The 17,902-nt window shown below is 29.0% G+C and overlaps 1 protein-coding gene across 2 annotated transcripts in view; it reads left to right on the top strand.

Annotated features, from left to right (window-relative positions):
- The window catches only part of LOC113557202 (irregular chiasm C-roughest protein), a 209,240-nt gene that overhangs the window by 20,967 nt on the left and 170,371 nt on the right, over positions 1-17,902 (top strand). The window contains exon 2 of one of the 2 annotated variants that reach the window (XM_026962583.1): positions 7,292-7,566. In XM_026962583.1, coding sequence (XP_026818384.1) covers positions 7,302-7,566 — 265 coding nt within the window. In that variant the 5' untranslated portion in view covers positions 7,292-7,301. Of the gene's footprint in view, positions 1-7,291; positions 7,567-17,902 lie in introns of those variants that run through there. The other variant, XM_026962585.1, reaches the window with a different exon arrangement.

Genomic DNA, 17,902 nt, shown 5'->3' on the forward strand with positions numbered 1-17,902 from the left:
TGCAGTAATATTTTACAAGCGGCTCATTAATACATCTAGTTAGGCATAGGCAGTTTTGTAATACACGTACACTACAAGTCCACAAATCTCGTTAATTACGAGTCATTATAATATTAACTGTGAATATACAAAATATATTGCATCACAATAAAATTATTATAATAGTAATATGCACGAGTATAAATACGGGTATCGGAATGTATTTCACAACAATTTTTTTAACGGACCCGGAACTGCACATTGTCAATCTCTTATATCGGGCTGTGATTTGGGAATACTATACAGATGATATCCGGACAGCAAATCGTACACATGCGTAGTAATAATAAATAATTATTGTGTTCTGTGTATATATACATCAAAGCGTATTGCTGCAAAACTTTTTGTGATTTTAGGGCGTTTTAGTCTAAATTCGTGTTATTGTATGCCATCCCGACGTTCCGTTTGTTTAATGTCATATTATGTTAATACTATTATAATGCATAATATGACGTGTAATATTTATATACTAACAACATGGCTTCGACATTCGAATCTGTACGGGAACACTGTTTTCGTGTGCACATTATAATGTTATAATAATACTGTTAGTAATATAGTGAGTGATTCACCAAGCATGACATTCACCTCACCCTCCCACCATGCAACCTTTTATAATGCATTTATTCTATTTAAATCATGATTTGTGAAATTTTTAAGAATACTTACTTATCGACGATATAGCGTTTTACAAATAAATATTATTATTAATATATACGTCAACTTTTATTATTACTTTTTACCTACCTACTCGCCATTACCTCAACTCCGATTACGGCAATACGGTTGAATACTTTTACCTTACAGTTTACGTACCTTCATGATATTATACACTTCATGTTTTTAACATCAAATATTACGTGCATAGTCATAAGATTATTCTAAGTAGGTACTAGTCTCGATGCTTGATCCTATTGTATATTTTGTGAAAAATAATAATAATATTTGAGACACGAATAGAGGAAATTTATTAAAATTATACTTTTAAAAGTATAGCTTTTTGTTTAAGTATAATTTAAGATTAAAAATTAACTGAATTTATTGTATATTATAAGTTTTAGAAAAATATAATAAAAATGTTTTTAGACTTTGAATAGTATTTATAGCACTGCATTCTTAAAAATAAAATACAATTTTATTTCACGGATGGCTCTTTTCGATGTATTCAGTAATTGTTTTCTATTACAAAATAATTGTTTAATTACTAATCCAACAATGAATAGATTTTTCTCAAAAAGATCATAAGATCATAATAATCAGATATTTAATTTTTAGATATAATTGTGTCGTTTTAAATGCTCAAACTAATCGAAAGATTAGATAAAATTTTAAATTTATTTTATCGTTTATAATAAATAACATGATTTCGAGGCTTATTTTAAATTTATAAGGCGTGCAATTGCCTGAACTTTTAATCATCTCCTCCTTCTCTTATTTTAACTAAGCCGCCTCATAATCCAGCATCCCTCATGGATATTTGATCGCGTTTTGCACGTCTTCGCGTCAATGGTAATATAACAATATATCGTTAACAACCAATACCTACATTATAATATCGTATGTACACTATATATCAATATACCTATTTCAATTAAAGGTATCGCATATATGCGAGTACGTAGGTATACATAATATGATGTGGTGCAGGAGTTCGACGCGGAAAATCCGAAAATTATACACTGCCTCGGCGCCGTCGAAATTATACGGTTCGTAAAAAACGTACCCGTATACATGCACATCTGCGGTGGGCGAAGACCATGATCTCATAATAATATATAATATTATAACAAAATAATATTCAAGAAAGCGATTGTATTTTTAGTCTATATCACATTATCACCGCGTAGAGGTTCGTTCGAAAATCAATTGCGCGTTTATCATCGAGTAATTCCGCATATTATGAAAATATAAACGTCATCTGTTTGTTACATAGACAAACTGCACGAAAAAAATGTCGCTTTGCCGACCGCAGACGTAGAAACAACGGCGACTAAATAATAAACGCCGCGAGTATACCAACAGTTTAATACGACGGGAGTAGTTTACCGATTGTCCCAATTGCTGCGATCGGTCATTTTCATGGTCGATAAACCTGCAGTTATATTCCGTTAAATAACATCCGTTGGTCATTTAGAATTTATATTTAATACTGTATAAGTAAAAAATTATATCTAATATATTCCTTATCCCTTGTAACTCTATATAGTAATTGTATATAAATATATACATTTTACTTATACAATATATAATTAACACTTAATTAAAGTACAATAAGAATAAATTAAAACAACCACAAATTTCTATAAAATATATTATAAACAAATAGTTTTTTGTTTTTCGTATTTAATAAACTACCTACCTATCCGTAATTTTTGTTCGTAATTTGTTCTTTAAACGCTAAATTAAAATAAATCACCATTATATTTTAGTTTAATATACCGCATTACTGTAATATGCTATAAAATAAAAAAATTAGTTAGGTAAAGTATTTTTTTTTCATACCTATATGTTGTGGTTATATAGTATAGAAGTATCTATAGTCTATACATATAAGTAAATAGTTAACAAATAGTTTTCCAATTTATATTCATATCAATGTCAATAATAGTTTTATAATTAAAATTAAAAAATTACCATAATATTTACAGAAAAATAATCTATGGTAAAATACATTTTTCATATTATTATATTATATTATCTTGTATTACAATGTGTTAGTGATAATTAATCGAATTTAGTTTTATAGAATCAGCTGATCCATGTCCTATATTATAATATATGCTATAATAATATATCATATAATATGCCACTGAAAGTCTGAAAGCTGATGTCCATAAATGTTTTTTTAAAGGGGGTATAGGCAAACTTTTTTCTGTAATACATATTAATATATTACTTTTTAAATAATATTATGATGTTTTTAAAAACCATAGGTATACCTTAAATAATTTAATTCGTCATTTAATTAGTTTATTATTAGTTAAAAAAAAGTATTTGTAAATTGAATAATCATTTGAATATTATTTGTTGTAAATCTCAATAATATTATAATATATGTATATTATTGTAAATTATTATGGTAGCACTGAATTTAAACACTAAACAGTGAATTAATCTTAAAGGGTGGAATTCTCAGCCCTCCCTTATCAACACCTCCCCCACTCACCGTTGTCGACAACCATATAATATATTTTGATTTGAGTGCGCGTGTGTGTGTAATACTTATGGATTGTAAACTGCATTTACGAGGCACTATCGTCATCCAATTATGTCGTATACAGGTGCATTACCTATACTTACCTATATAAATATATATATACACACTACACGCACGTAATGATATCGTCGCGTTGTGCACACGACCGCTTACTCAAAATCGTCGTTGTCGTCTTGTATATTATATACCTACCAACTTACTTATAATAATAGTCGTCTAGCGCAGAGAGCTTTAACCTTATTGGGGACTCTCGACCCGCATTTTAGTTATTATTCTTTTACTACCCAATACATTTTTATTTTCTACTTTACTGGAAATTCTTTTCTTTTTTTTGGGGGAAGGGGTCTTACTTTTCTGTTTTTTTTTTTTAATATGGTGAAAACTACATTGTGTAATTATAATTCAAAATAAGCGTGGCTTTAGTTTATAGAAGCTTAAACTAATTCAGGTTGGTCCGTAAATTGTATAAGTATAATTTAATTTTTATTACTTTTTATTAACTACCTACGATTAATTAATTGAAAATAACTTGTTTTATGAGTAAACAGTGACTTGTACTTGGTCATTTTCCGCCGTTATTGAGATTGTTTAAATAATATACATAGGTGTACGTAGTGCAATATCATAGAGTGGTACGACTAAAAAGTTTGTGGGTAACGAGTTTTTTTTTTTATCGGCATCGATTGAAATCGCCGTTCGCTCGCCTTTGTCGTCGTCTTTGTTATAATGCGTAGTTGTACTTACCATGACCATTGTTGTATTACGCTATTTAGATACGACCGAGTAGAAAAACTCCACGCAGGGCGTATGCTTTCGGCGCATCTCGGGTTTGCGGACGAATTTTTTCTTCTTCTTTAAACGGCCACCTGAATACCGCCGGAATTCGTCGTCATTATTATGATATTATTTATTTTTTATCTTAGAAATATATCTTCTGTACAATCCGAACATTAATTCCCGCCCGTAATTATAATTATTAAATTATGTATAGGTGTATACTGGCGACATTATCTACGGGCGTACCTGCTATAAGTCTTTCTATCTTATACTAACATAATATTATGTATTGTGCGTATAACAATAATTTAACGTTTGACAATATTAAATAATAATAATATGTCTTCGAGATGAGTGACAATAATAATTATTATTATTGTCGTTGTCGTCGTCGTCCCCTATGTATAATTTATTTGAAGGTAAATTATTATACATCGACTGCATTGGAGGCGTTTGTGATCGAATTCGAAAACTGGTGAGCACGTTTATCATCATCATCCGACGACAACGACGACGATATAATAATAATATTATATTATAACAATATAAAAAATATATATTCGTAGACACAAACGTCCGTTTATCGACGCGATAACAAAAACGGCTTCTAGCGATGTTCCACCTACTTTTTCTTCTTCTTCTCATTATTATTATTTATTAATTTTTTTTTTTACTCGTTCCATTCGAAGGAATATATTATATAGCTGCTGCTTGCTGCTATACGTACATAGTATATATTATATATACACATTATACACATACACTGCACAGGGCGTAGCCCGACCGTTATTTTAAGCTCATTCCGTTGCTGGTATTATATTAGTATATAAGTTATAAGTCAACACAAAAACCAATAATAATAACAATAATTGTAAAATCGGAAGCCGGTACATAATATTATAACGATTTCGATCATCGCTTTTCATAACAACAACAGAAAAAAAACCAACCTTCGCCTCTTAACGCCACTGCCGAAGACGATTTAGCTTTTGTAGTCGTTATCGCGTGCTCGCCGTCCTATATATAACATTATACGAGTTAGTACACTTTATCGTCTCCGCCGTCGCACAACGATTTTATTATTTTTATTATTATATTATATTATTATAATAACAATCGTAACGGTTTTGATCGCGTGTCATTGCATTCTCTACACGACTGTATAACTTACCAGCTACTCTCCTACTAAAACCTTAGCTCTCTTCTCCGATAAAAGGACTCGGGTTGATAATATTTATCTTCTTTGGAAACATTAATTAATGGTCTTATTTCGATATTTCCGAACTTTTTAATTTTGTTAAATTCAGTTTCCCTGTATTCAAGATAAGATTACGATTTCCGATTTCCGATTTTTAAGTTAATTTCTTAAAACGATTGTTTTAGTATATATATTTTATATTAAAAAAATAACTATAATAAGAACTTATTTACATTTTGGCGTTATTGTCATGCTTGTTTAATTAATTCGTTTACTGATTTATATAATATAATATTGTTTCAGTTATTATACCTTGTACTTAATAATAATTATGAATTGTGTATTGTATTGGGCTTGCCCATGTTTTGTTTGAAAATAATAATATTAATACATGTTTATGTGTCCTGATTTAAAAAAGGACTTTTGACTGGTTGTGGATTTACTCTCATAATATGGTTCTATAATTCTATATTATATTTTATTAGAAATAGGATAATATATTAATCAACTAAAAATAATGAAATGTACGAGTATTTATAGGTATTAAATTTATAATATTGTAATTACATCAAATTTAAAAAAGTTTAAATATAATATTATATATTTTTATATCAAGTTTAATATGTACACGGTAATTCATCTAACGACTGGAATCACCCCAATTTTTTCGACAGGTCGTCTTTTTATAAGTTAAATTAAATAATAAGAACGCACATTATGGATCGTTCGTTGAGTACACAAAATAAGCATACAATATAAGTATGTCTGAGGGCGGGTTTTTTTAAAAACAATTTTCCAAGTGCGGGTAAAGCAAAATTTGTCTTTTTTTAACACTTTTAAATTATTATTTTGCATGCATATATTATATAGATGCCTATAGTATAGTATAGTTAAAAAAAATCTAAGTGAGGCACTTAAATCAACGTCACCCCTCGCATCTACTAAATCCGTCACGGGTGTGTGCTTAAGTATATTGTGTGTATAGATAAAATACCTTCCACATAAAAATTATAAAAATTCGTATTACAAAAATGGTGTTGCAGGTGATGTGATATTATATCGCAACTCGTAAGACTCTTTTGATATCTCTGTCGCTCGAGTTTGCGACACACACGAACTCTTCGAAATGAATTCCGTGTATACACCTACCTACATACACGAATCGCAGCAATACGATAAAACGTATCCGTCTAAAGTGATTTTTCTTTTAGTCAATCGGATTAAGTGTTTTAGGACGTATCTCATAAGCCCCTCACAACCTTTTTTTTTCTTGTCGAGCTTACAAATCTAAAAATTGCCTGTAAGCAGTATTCGTAGACACCCGCAAAAATGCGGGTTTCACTCTCGCAAAAATGTAATATATAGTTTCTATTAAAAATGCATAGCATAATAATATTTTAAACGAATATAACGAACAAAAGGCAAAATTTCATATATTTTTTATGGTTCTAAAGGCATAATATTACTGTAACGTGGTCGGAGGATAACCAGTTAAATATGGGATATCCAGGGAGAGTCGTAGGACTCTACAGATATAGCTTCCGTAGCCAGGGGTACAATGTAAGAATCTTAAATATAATATAAATAACTAGGATTCTGTTTCAGGTGTTATTAACTTTTATTAAGTATTAAATAATTATAAATAATGCTACTCACGATAATTATCTTCTATACTAAAAATGACCTTAAAGCAGTCATACGGAGTCCTGCAATCCTTTATGTCTAAGGTGTATTATCGACTGACTACCTACTATACATTCGTGGCTTGGCCATAGGCCTTACAACTATATGTGTGTGTTAATAATGCATTGGTCAGCAGCAGTACGTATACATATAAGTGTCATGTAACATATATATTTATAATTGTTACATTACCATCATATTATAATATAGTTTGGGCATATATTTTTTGGGCATCGTATGTTGCATAATATATATTTTGTTCAGAGTTTTTTAAATATTTATAATATATACTGACCCTAACAATAATAATAATAATAATAATAATAATACACTTAATATAACATCGATGTTAATAAATTACTACGCGGTGTTCGCAGATGAACGAGTATGACGAATCGACTGGAGATTTTTGTCATGTGCGTGGCCTTAGTGATGGCCTCCGCCGGTCGGGCGTCGTCAAACGAACAATCTTTCGTCGTCGAACCAGAGGATCTGAATGCGGTAGTGGACTCGACGGTTTCGCTACCGTGTAGAGTTGCCGATCTTGCCGGACAGCTGCAATGGACCAAGGACGATTTCGCATTGGGCACCAACAGGAATCTATCATATCACGGTTACCCGAGATACGCGATGACCGGCAGCGACGCGAACGGTAATATTGTATTGCATTGCATTATTACACCCAAACTACACATTATACTAGTTATTGTTTTGTACTTAGCTATATTATCTATACCGTTATCATACGACGCGATTTTATAATAATATTACACACAATATATAGTTTTAGCGGTGAAACGAACCTAAATTGTAGCTAACCCCGAATTACCTGACAATGACCGTGATCGTCGTCCGCGTAGATTTCTTAATAATTAGAGCTAGTATATTTATAATAATAAGAAATATATAAAATAGTGTAACAAAATACACAATTAATTTATCCCTATAGTTTCCAATTTATTATTAACTATGAAGAAGCGTAATATCTATTATATGATTTTAAATTGAATTGAATAAAGTTACTTTTTATAAAATTTATGAACTAAACCAAAAATCCGTGGACCAATATAGGCGACTCTCCATCTTTGCAAATCATAAATTTTTCGAGTTTACAGTTAAAATAAGTAAAATAAAAAACACACCATATTATTTTGTATCAATATTAAGCGATACGTGGATATTACCAACTATGTCTTTAAAAAGACGTGGCAAAAATGCTTACTAATGCAATAATACATATTATTATAAAATATATCCTAGCCTTACTGATAATAGTCTGCGACATTATTTTCTCGAAGCAACTAATCCCCTCGAATCTCGATATTATATTTTGTTTCGCCGCTGTATATAGAATTATGATCTTCTGCGATCTGTAGCGTATAATATACAGAGTGATTTTCGATATATCATTATTCAGCTAACGTTGTATAATATAATATTATATATGATAGGTGTACACCGTGGACAAGTTTACGTGGTATTATTTTTTAAGGTCCATGGGTACAAATTGATAATAGCTTTTATATTGATCGAAGTTTCCCGTGTACTATGTATAATGTATATTATAGACGGTAAAATACTTTTGTTATGGGTGGGGGAGGATTGTATTACGCCATTCACACTCAATTAATATTCATAAAAATAAAGAAAAAAAATAATCGCTTACTTAATATAATATAGTACGATATATTCGTATAAAGTCATATATTATATATACATATATTTTTTTTTTGCAATTTTATTTAGGTTTATATTATCACAATTATTTGCGTGTTATCAATGAGATAAATATGTAAATAAGTTTAATTTTTTAATTCTATAAAACAAATTATAAATATACTACTTATTCAATGAGGACTTAATTTGGGACTCTTTCGAAAATAGAGATTTTTCCCCTTCACTTCCACTATTTACTCCCACGGGACATGTTAAGGGCGTATACAATACCTGTATCGTGATATATGTGTGACTTATTGTTTAACACTTAATGATTTTATTCTCGGAAATTCAAAATATTTAAAATATGATAATATACGGTCGTGTGTAGGTATACGATGTTGCAGTTTACTGGTTGATGATAAAATAAAAATCACTCTGTATATTATGGTATTATATTGTAAAAAAACGTTTATTTTGCCGCTATGATAATTACCTGACCTAACTTAAGTTAAGAATTTGCGTGCAGCCGTCCCTCATCATCTTAAGACAATTTATTATATATACATTATATCATATTAAATTATATAAATATATATGTACGTACATAACCGATAGGTATATCGGGAAACAGATCTTTCACAAATTCCTTATCTTCTATATTAATGTACTTGATTCACCGCGTCTGAAGTCGACTTTTAAACCTATTATTCCTTTACTTGTTCGTCAATACAATATATAATTACAAAAACAGTTTGGAAATATTATGATGATATGAAATAGATATACCACACACTCGGCACTATATGTGCAGAATTCATAAATTATCTAACAAATTAAATAACAGAATCAAACAAACAGATTTTGAAATTGAAAATTTCTCGCCATTTCTCTACAATAGTTCTGATATTTGAATAGTTACGTATATACGCTATTATATACAGTAACAATAATTTTGTTGTTCGATTGAAATTCTTAAACATAATATATTACGCAGCACCGTTCGATGTAAATTTAATGGCGAACCGCTACAGCACGAGCGGTTTGGTTTTCCAAGATGCCTATAATTTCGTAATTATTTCGAAGAACGTGCCTCTAAATATAACACATTTATGTATTATATAGTGAATAACGCATGGAAAGGCTGCACGCGTCAACGGCTAAATAATGACTTATAATAATTTGACGTCAGACGAGCGCGGCTATAAGGAAACCCATCGAAGAAAACTTAACCTGCCGCCGAGTGTAGGTACTCGAGTGTAGGTAGTCTATGATGGCGTAGCGCCTATAGTTACATCACTATAGGCATTTACGATCGACGACAATTTTTTACATGAAAACCGTTATTATAATGCCATTCGTCAGTAATTTCAAAGTCGACGGCGATATTTTCCTGACCATTTACCATGCTAGTGTACAACGGGATTTTCACTGAATATGCTCACCCCCGAGTGTTTCCCGTTAATAATAAATGTATCAAAATTCTGATTTCTGAAATTTTATTTTAAGTGTATGCCTACTTAAGGACCATGTTTTCAAATACTTAGATTTGTTATATGCCATATAATTTATGGGGAGTGTCATTTTGGCAATACCATCTATTCTTTTTTTTAATGAGAAAAAACTCTTGATCCGTGACACCCTTTTTTCATGTAAATGGTCGTTAGCGCAAACGGCTTTAAAGAAAATGTTGACGTATCTATATCGAAATTCGGATGAGTAGCTTTTGAGTTATTTAACTTCGTACAGATATTAAGGGTAATATTTTGTGGTCAGAGGATTATATTGAAACACTGGCTTAAATAGTACTAAAAAAAAACATGATTATTTAAAGATATTATTGTCTTTAAGTATACTACTTAGGAATTATTCAAAAAAAATCTAAATTTGAATAATAAATAAAGATGACAGATGACTTTGGCGAATCGCTATCATCGGCACTTAGACCCCCAAAGTCCGAAACCGCCCTATCGAGTCATACATATGGTTCCGATCATTGCACATACGTCGTACGGGTTATTTGAACGTTGATACAATATAATATTATTATTATGTAGTCGTATTACGATGATCATCTATATTACTATAGTATAATATGACATGCACTCAATACACGTATACAGTTTTTATTGCACATCGGACCGGACTGTGATGCGATCGCTTTTATACGGATTTCGACTGTATATATTACGAGCATTCGTTGGCACAGAAAATCCTGTATAATCGCGTGCATAAATACCTTAGGTATATATTATTATATTATACACGCAGAACTACGGATTTATCGGCACCTGTCGACACGCGTCAATAATATACATCGATGCCGCAGTGCATGCTTCTGCCTCCGATCCGTTTTACGCTGCACGACTTGTGTGATGTTTAATTGCATATTGTTATTATTATTATAAATACATATAATGTATTAATGTCGTTAGTGCCCAAGCACTCGCGTAACGTTCGAATGCAAACTGCACTTAGTGCAATGTTGAATAATTCATTTTACGTTACGCGTGCTAGTATACGACTGCATAGTTTTCGGTCGCTCGACGCATATCGTTTTACCATATATTATATAATACAGTATTATAATATATTATACGTGTGTATATAATTTCATTAAATATAATATTGCCGACGTGATGCTTGGTAAAACTAAGTCGATGTTCACCATATTATTATTTGTTCTTTATAATAGTTTATAATATTATATACATATGCAAGAGAGCACATCACATGTCGTTATGCGTATAAGTAGTGCCGTAGTGATAGTCGTAGTGACTAGTACATGCACCATTATATATCGTGATATTTTAATACTTAGTATATATATGTATATATAGTTTTACATGATATTATATACATATATATTAAACTTCTATAGAAGTAGAAAAACCATATCGAGGATATTAATGACACTTAAATCGTTCAAACTCTGTTTTTATTCTTATTCTTATTACATATTTATATATATTTAATATATACTGTATAGGTATTGTACGCCGTTGTAATGCATATACTAATATAATAATAATATCAATATGTCATTTCATATTGAGTTTATGTATATTAAATAATATAATATAATATATTCAAATGGGCGGGGGGCAGCTAATTACGAATATTAACTTTTATTAAATAGAAGTAAACGTTAAGAGCGTTAAGATGAAATAGTTGATTATAGCTAACAAACAATATATTTTTATCTCTAAAAGTTAGAAGTCAATATGGACAAAAATATGCAAGCTATTAACTCGGCTAAAAAAATGTAATTATTTCGTTTTTATTTAATTATCACCCCAACACCCAAGAAACACATAATATATCAAAGTGATTTTCTAACATTCGTTAAAAAAAAATAGTATCAAATATTTTCTTAAAATGCACTTTATTGTACCAACTATATTCTTTCTTTTTGTATCTATAGTGGTTTAAGTAGTTCAATGTTTATGTCAACTAAACTATTACTACATCAAAGAATATTTATTTGTTACTTTGTGTTTCAAATAATCGTAACACTGGCCACTGATATAGATTATGCAAAACAAATAATTTATTGACATATTTATTTTAACTAAAGTATAGATACACACATTATAACGCCATTTTTTAAACATGGCTTTTATTAAACTAAACGTATTGTGGTTTTTCAAATTAACTGGATAAGTCTAAGTTCTTGTAATGAACTATTTACTATTAATGTAATTAGATAATTTACTAACTATTTAAGTAAAAAAGTCTAAAAAAAATAACTTTTAAAGTATAGTTTAAATTCACATCTATATATACTATATTACACAAATATGTTTTTACACGATGAGTAGATAACTTTACAAGCTGCTATGACATTATAAACAACATTTATAAACTCTTAAACTATATGATTTATTACTATTATAATATTATAAGCATTATGCTGCAAAGAAATTCTCGTATAATACGATTTTATTTTTATGTTATTATTGGGATCTATTATATTATTATTATTATCATAATATTATGCTGCTTTCAGCGGACGATTTGACCGTTTACAAATAAATAAATATATTAATTCAATGTATGCATATAAATTAATGAATATAACACATTAAACTTTATATACTATTACTATGTATAAGATGTACGAGAAAATAACATTTATTCAGTACGTTCTACTTACGTATATGTAGTACTCTAAATGTACTCTAAATAAATAAAAATATGTATAAATATGAAATAGATAAAATGCATGACGATTTTTTTAAAAATATTTTTTAATAATTTCGTATAGAATTTCGTTTTTATAATATAATTGTTTATGTTAACGGTTAATAAATGTATAAAAAACAATATTATACAATTTTTTATTCTACAAACGCACATTTTTCCTATTGTTATTTTTATATTAAAAAGTCTGATAAATATGTTTATTAATATAAAAATAATAATTGATTTTTATAATTGAATTATTTACTAAAAAAATGTATAAATACCGTAAACATTATTATAATAACCGTCAATGATTTTTTTTTTTAATTCAAGTTCATTAAAATAGTTTTATCTACTCATCGTGTGAGGAATGTCTGTGTTGAAAACAATTATCACTGTATTTATACATATCTATACAGACGTTAAATAAAAATTTTGACAACAAATATTTTTTAGTAGGTATAATAGGTATATATTGTACTGTCTCATATTATATGATAGAAACAACATTTATAATCGATTTCACCCCGAAACGATAGGATTGCTAATTTAGTCGTAGGCAATTTCAAGTTAATGAATTCATTTGAAATACGAAATACTAAAGATGCAGGTCATCATATAATAATAATATTATATTATTATTATTTATTATAACAAAACTCTTAGTGGTCTTTGGCGTAAGTAAAATGTTAATTTAATAATATAATATATTATATTGTTGTTAGTTATTTTATCTATAGTTATTATTATTATTATTATTATTGTTGTTACGTATTTGATTGTACCAGAATTATCGTTACATTACACCTGTTGCTTATTCTATTTAAATGCATTTCGTCCTGTCGCGCGCAGCATCGACGACCGCACGCTGCAGCATACCTGTAATAATTATGGTTCTCTTCAATATTAATAATACATAATCAGTCTTCGCCCTCACCCCTCCCGGCGCAATTAGTTCGTTTTCTACCTATATAATTATTTATGTATATATAAAAAAAAAAATGACGCATCTAAACACTGGTTAACAGCAAAAACAAAAGTAGCTCAGTCGAGTATAAAAAAATTCAAAACTGTTTCGAACGCGTAATGTATTATTCATCCCGCGCGTATTGCAGCCAACGGTGATACGATGACGTATATGTATAATATTAAAAGTCTTTACGTTAACGTCAAAATAACTTTATTAAAATATTAAACATGATAATTTCAATATTATAATTTAATTTAAAACGAGATTTACACGTAACGTTTAGAGCATGTTATGTCGTTATTATATTATATACTGTTTGAAAACTTTTCAAAATATAAATTTATAACCATTATCATTCATCAATAACATTATACAACTTTTTGTTGTTTTTAAAATGTGTAACGCGACTGATCGCTGACTGAAATGTTTCAATGTTGCGAACTATGTATATCACTGCAGTTATCTATGTCTATACTATGCCAAGTTGATTATGCTTACAAACAAGAACAAAACCTGTTTTATCCGACATCTAAATTGGTTCCCATAGCTAAAAAAAACCTATATCCGAATTGGTTCTCACTGAGTATTTTTTTTCTTTTATGGCATAGATCAGCGTTTCTCAACTGTTTTCATTGATATCTTCCCTTGACCTCTCATTACTCTTCTATATACCTCCATGGTTAGGGAGTATAACCACCACCTTTATAACGTTATCTATATTTATTATAGTATTATAGACTATTGTATATTATAAAAACTGTTTTTTTTTTGTGTCAAAAATGATTAAATTATAAAATATTTCACGAATAACATCAAGTTTTATTTTATTGGTTATTTCGCTGTTTTTTGCGTCCCCCTCACGTACCAGTAGTACACGTATACTCGGTTGAGAAACGTTGGAAAAGTGACATAAACTTAAGAACCTTTATTCGAGCAAAATAATACTACTGAAAAGTTTTAAGACATTTTAATGCATTAAATAAACGTGCACAATAAATTAATAACTAATAATTTAAATATTTGTTTTAATATATATTTTGTATAATCATTTTATATATACAAAATATAACACTTTTTAACTTTAAAAAAAAAAAAATCTATTAACTACTATAATAGAGATGTAATATGTACGTACGTAATATTTTTTCCAGTTATTTGCCTAAATGTACCATAAATTTGGAAATGTTTTTTTTTAACAATGTAGTCTGTAGAGGATATTGTTTATTTTGATATGATTTGTGTATAGTTTTTGCGTTAGATAGTTAATTTTTATTATCCAGTGAATACCGTGTATGTGGGGCATACATTAAAATAACTTAAATAACCAAGTGTTTTTTACTATAACCATGGTTTTAATGCTACTGTTATGATATAAAATATTAGTCTCGTAAAGACGTTTAATCGGTGGGATCGCTTTGTAAATTTATATGATAAAAAAAATAGACCGGTTAAATAACTTTATTTTATTTTATTTGCATTTGATTCAAAAAATAAAATATAAAAATAAACCAAGGGAACCAATTCGAAAATATAATTAACTGCTGCATCAGACGAATCTACAACAGATTGTGATGATGATAATATTAATGGCGGGGGAGTTTTTTTTTTTAATTCGGATCCAGCCTCCGGTTTGCCATCCAAAATCCTGCAGCACATCTTTATGATACATTTCAGCGGTGTATTAATCTAACCGGGGGGGGGGGAGTAAGTGGGATTATAATATCCCCCTTGGCCCTTCTTATTCTTCTTATATTTATATGGTTTTATTTGTGATTTATCCATTTATCACTTTATGAGTAGGTAATAAAATGCTGGGACGTTTGACATCGACAATTTTAGTCATATCTCCCCCCTCGAATAAATCCTAAATACACTACTGATACATTTCTATCATACTACATTATATTATGTTTTATTAATAAATTATTATCGTACACTATATAATATATATAAATATAATACAGGAACCGATAACCGAGACGAAAAAAAAATATGCCGCCGCCACGACGACGCGCCACCCGCGCCGATAGTTTCCCATATAGATTTTTTTTTTTCAATGACATCTATACTCGTCTGTAATATATGATATATCATAATATATATTTCTACAAAACTATACATCGAAAGACAGCCGTACATAATGTTTTGTTTTGTTTTCATTGATATATTGTTATTATTATTATTTATTATGTCCGCTGTAATTGCGTTACGATTCGGCTGTGCACCTCACCTAACATAATAATATCATAATAATAATAATATATAATATTGATCTCGCGTAACAAAAATGTGGTCTTTGGACTCGCAGAACCAATCGGTATGTACCTCTCTGCACACCGCATTTCGCTGCAACAGTGTCCGTAAGTTTGTTTGATGGCTGCGTGGGTTTGACACAATAATAGTAATTCTACAGACTATTATACACGAGTTTTCTTTTAATCCGTTCGTTGTGATTCGAGTTGTATTATTATTATTAAAACGTTAAGTTACAAAACTATATAACTTACCCGCGCAGTCTAGTGTATGTAGGTATCTGCCTGTATTTTATACAAATTATTACAAACAAGTCAATCGGGTTTTATATTCTATTACATATTTTATACTTCAGATAGACGTACGCGAACATTAATATATATGTGCTACGTTAAATAACTGTGTCTTAAATCGGAAGATCACTCTTTCAAAAAATCAATGGTTATAATGATATTTTATTTAACATTCAACTCGATATTAACCGTAATAAATTAAATCGTTTATTATGTTATCATTCATTTTCTATTCACGTCATACAATATGACAATATCTATCGTATAATTATAATAAACAGTTTTAATTAATTACATTTTGAAGATGATAAAAATATTCTCATCCGCACATTTTTAAACAAGCACTTGACAATCGATTAGAAAACCTAATTCACCGTCATTATTATTATTATTCTATTAATTTATGACAGTCTAAAACGTTTCATAATTTATTTTACAATAAGCGTTTATTGTAGTCAGGTACAATAAATAATGTACAACTCTGATTCCCGAGGTTTATAAAGATCTAAAACATTATATTACATAGTGTGTAAGTGTTATAATTATAATGATATTGTGCAGTAGGTACCGACCTACGCGTATAATAAATGCTAAGTCTCGTTTACTCGAAAATTAATTCATGTGGAAACGTTTTAATTAAAACTGGCTCCAGCATATAGATATAAGTGCTGCGATGTTTAAAGAAAAAAAAATTATATATTTTAATAAATAAAATTATATACTGTAGGTTGTAATATTTATTTTAATAAGAAAATAAATAAATAAGCCTAGTTTGTTTTAAAATTGAAAAGGATAATAACTTTTATAATACTAAACGTGACCTGTAACTGTTATATTACACAATAAAGATGTTTTTTTTCACTAATAAATTCTAAGTACTTACAATATACATCCTACCTATGAATAATAATTTACAAAAGTTCTTAAAAGTATTATTATTACTACCACTACAACTTCTCATGACCATGTTAAAGATATATTGGGCTCCGGGACACCAGACAATTATTAGTGACCTCCATTCAACCCTTCTCACTTCAAACAATTTTTAATTACTATTTTTAACTGTTGTATATATTATATAATTTATAATAACTAATAAAACTAACGAAATAAATATTTAATATTTTATTATACACATATATAAATTATTTAAACAAAGATGATATATATATATATATATATATAATGGCCGCAGCCAACGCGATAAGCCAATAACATATTGTATTTGTGAGCGTTAGGACACTAATATAGCATATTGTTGCCTCACCCGAATAGGTCAAAAACACCCAATACGAATTAATAATTGAATATGTTAATATTATTGATTATTGCATATACTTCAATAGTGGTAATACCATAAACATACTATAATATAATATTGAACAACATTGTTCACAACTCTCATTTTCACTAATTTACAAACACTATTTAACAAATATCAATTCGTTATGCGAGATCTGATTATTTTTTTATTCAAGTTTAAAAATTTCTTTTGAATGTGTGCATTAAATATTTTCTTTTAAATTTCTGTACCTACTTAAATAAATGCTCATCTTTAATTCTGGGTTTGCTACTACCATTCGTTCTTTAATACCACTCAACAATCTATAACAGACCTTAAATAATATTAT

This window comes from Rhopalosiphum maidis, chromosome 3 (assembly GCF_003676215.2).
Source record: "Rhopalosiphum maidis isolate BTI-1 chromosome 3, ASM367621v3, whole genome shotgun sequence".
Taxonomy (NCBI): Eukaryota; Metazoa; Arthropoda; class Insecta; order Hemiptera; family Aphididae; genus Rhopalosiphum; species Rhopalosiphum maidis.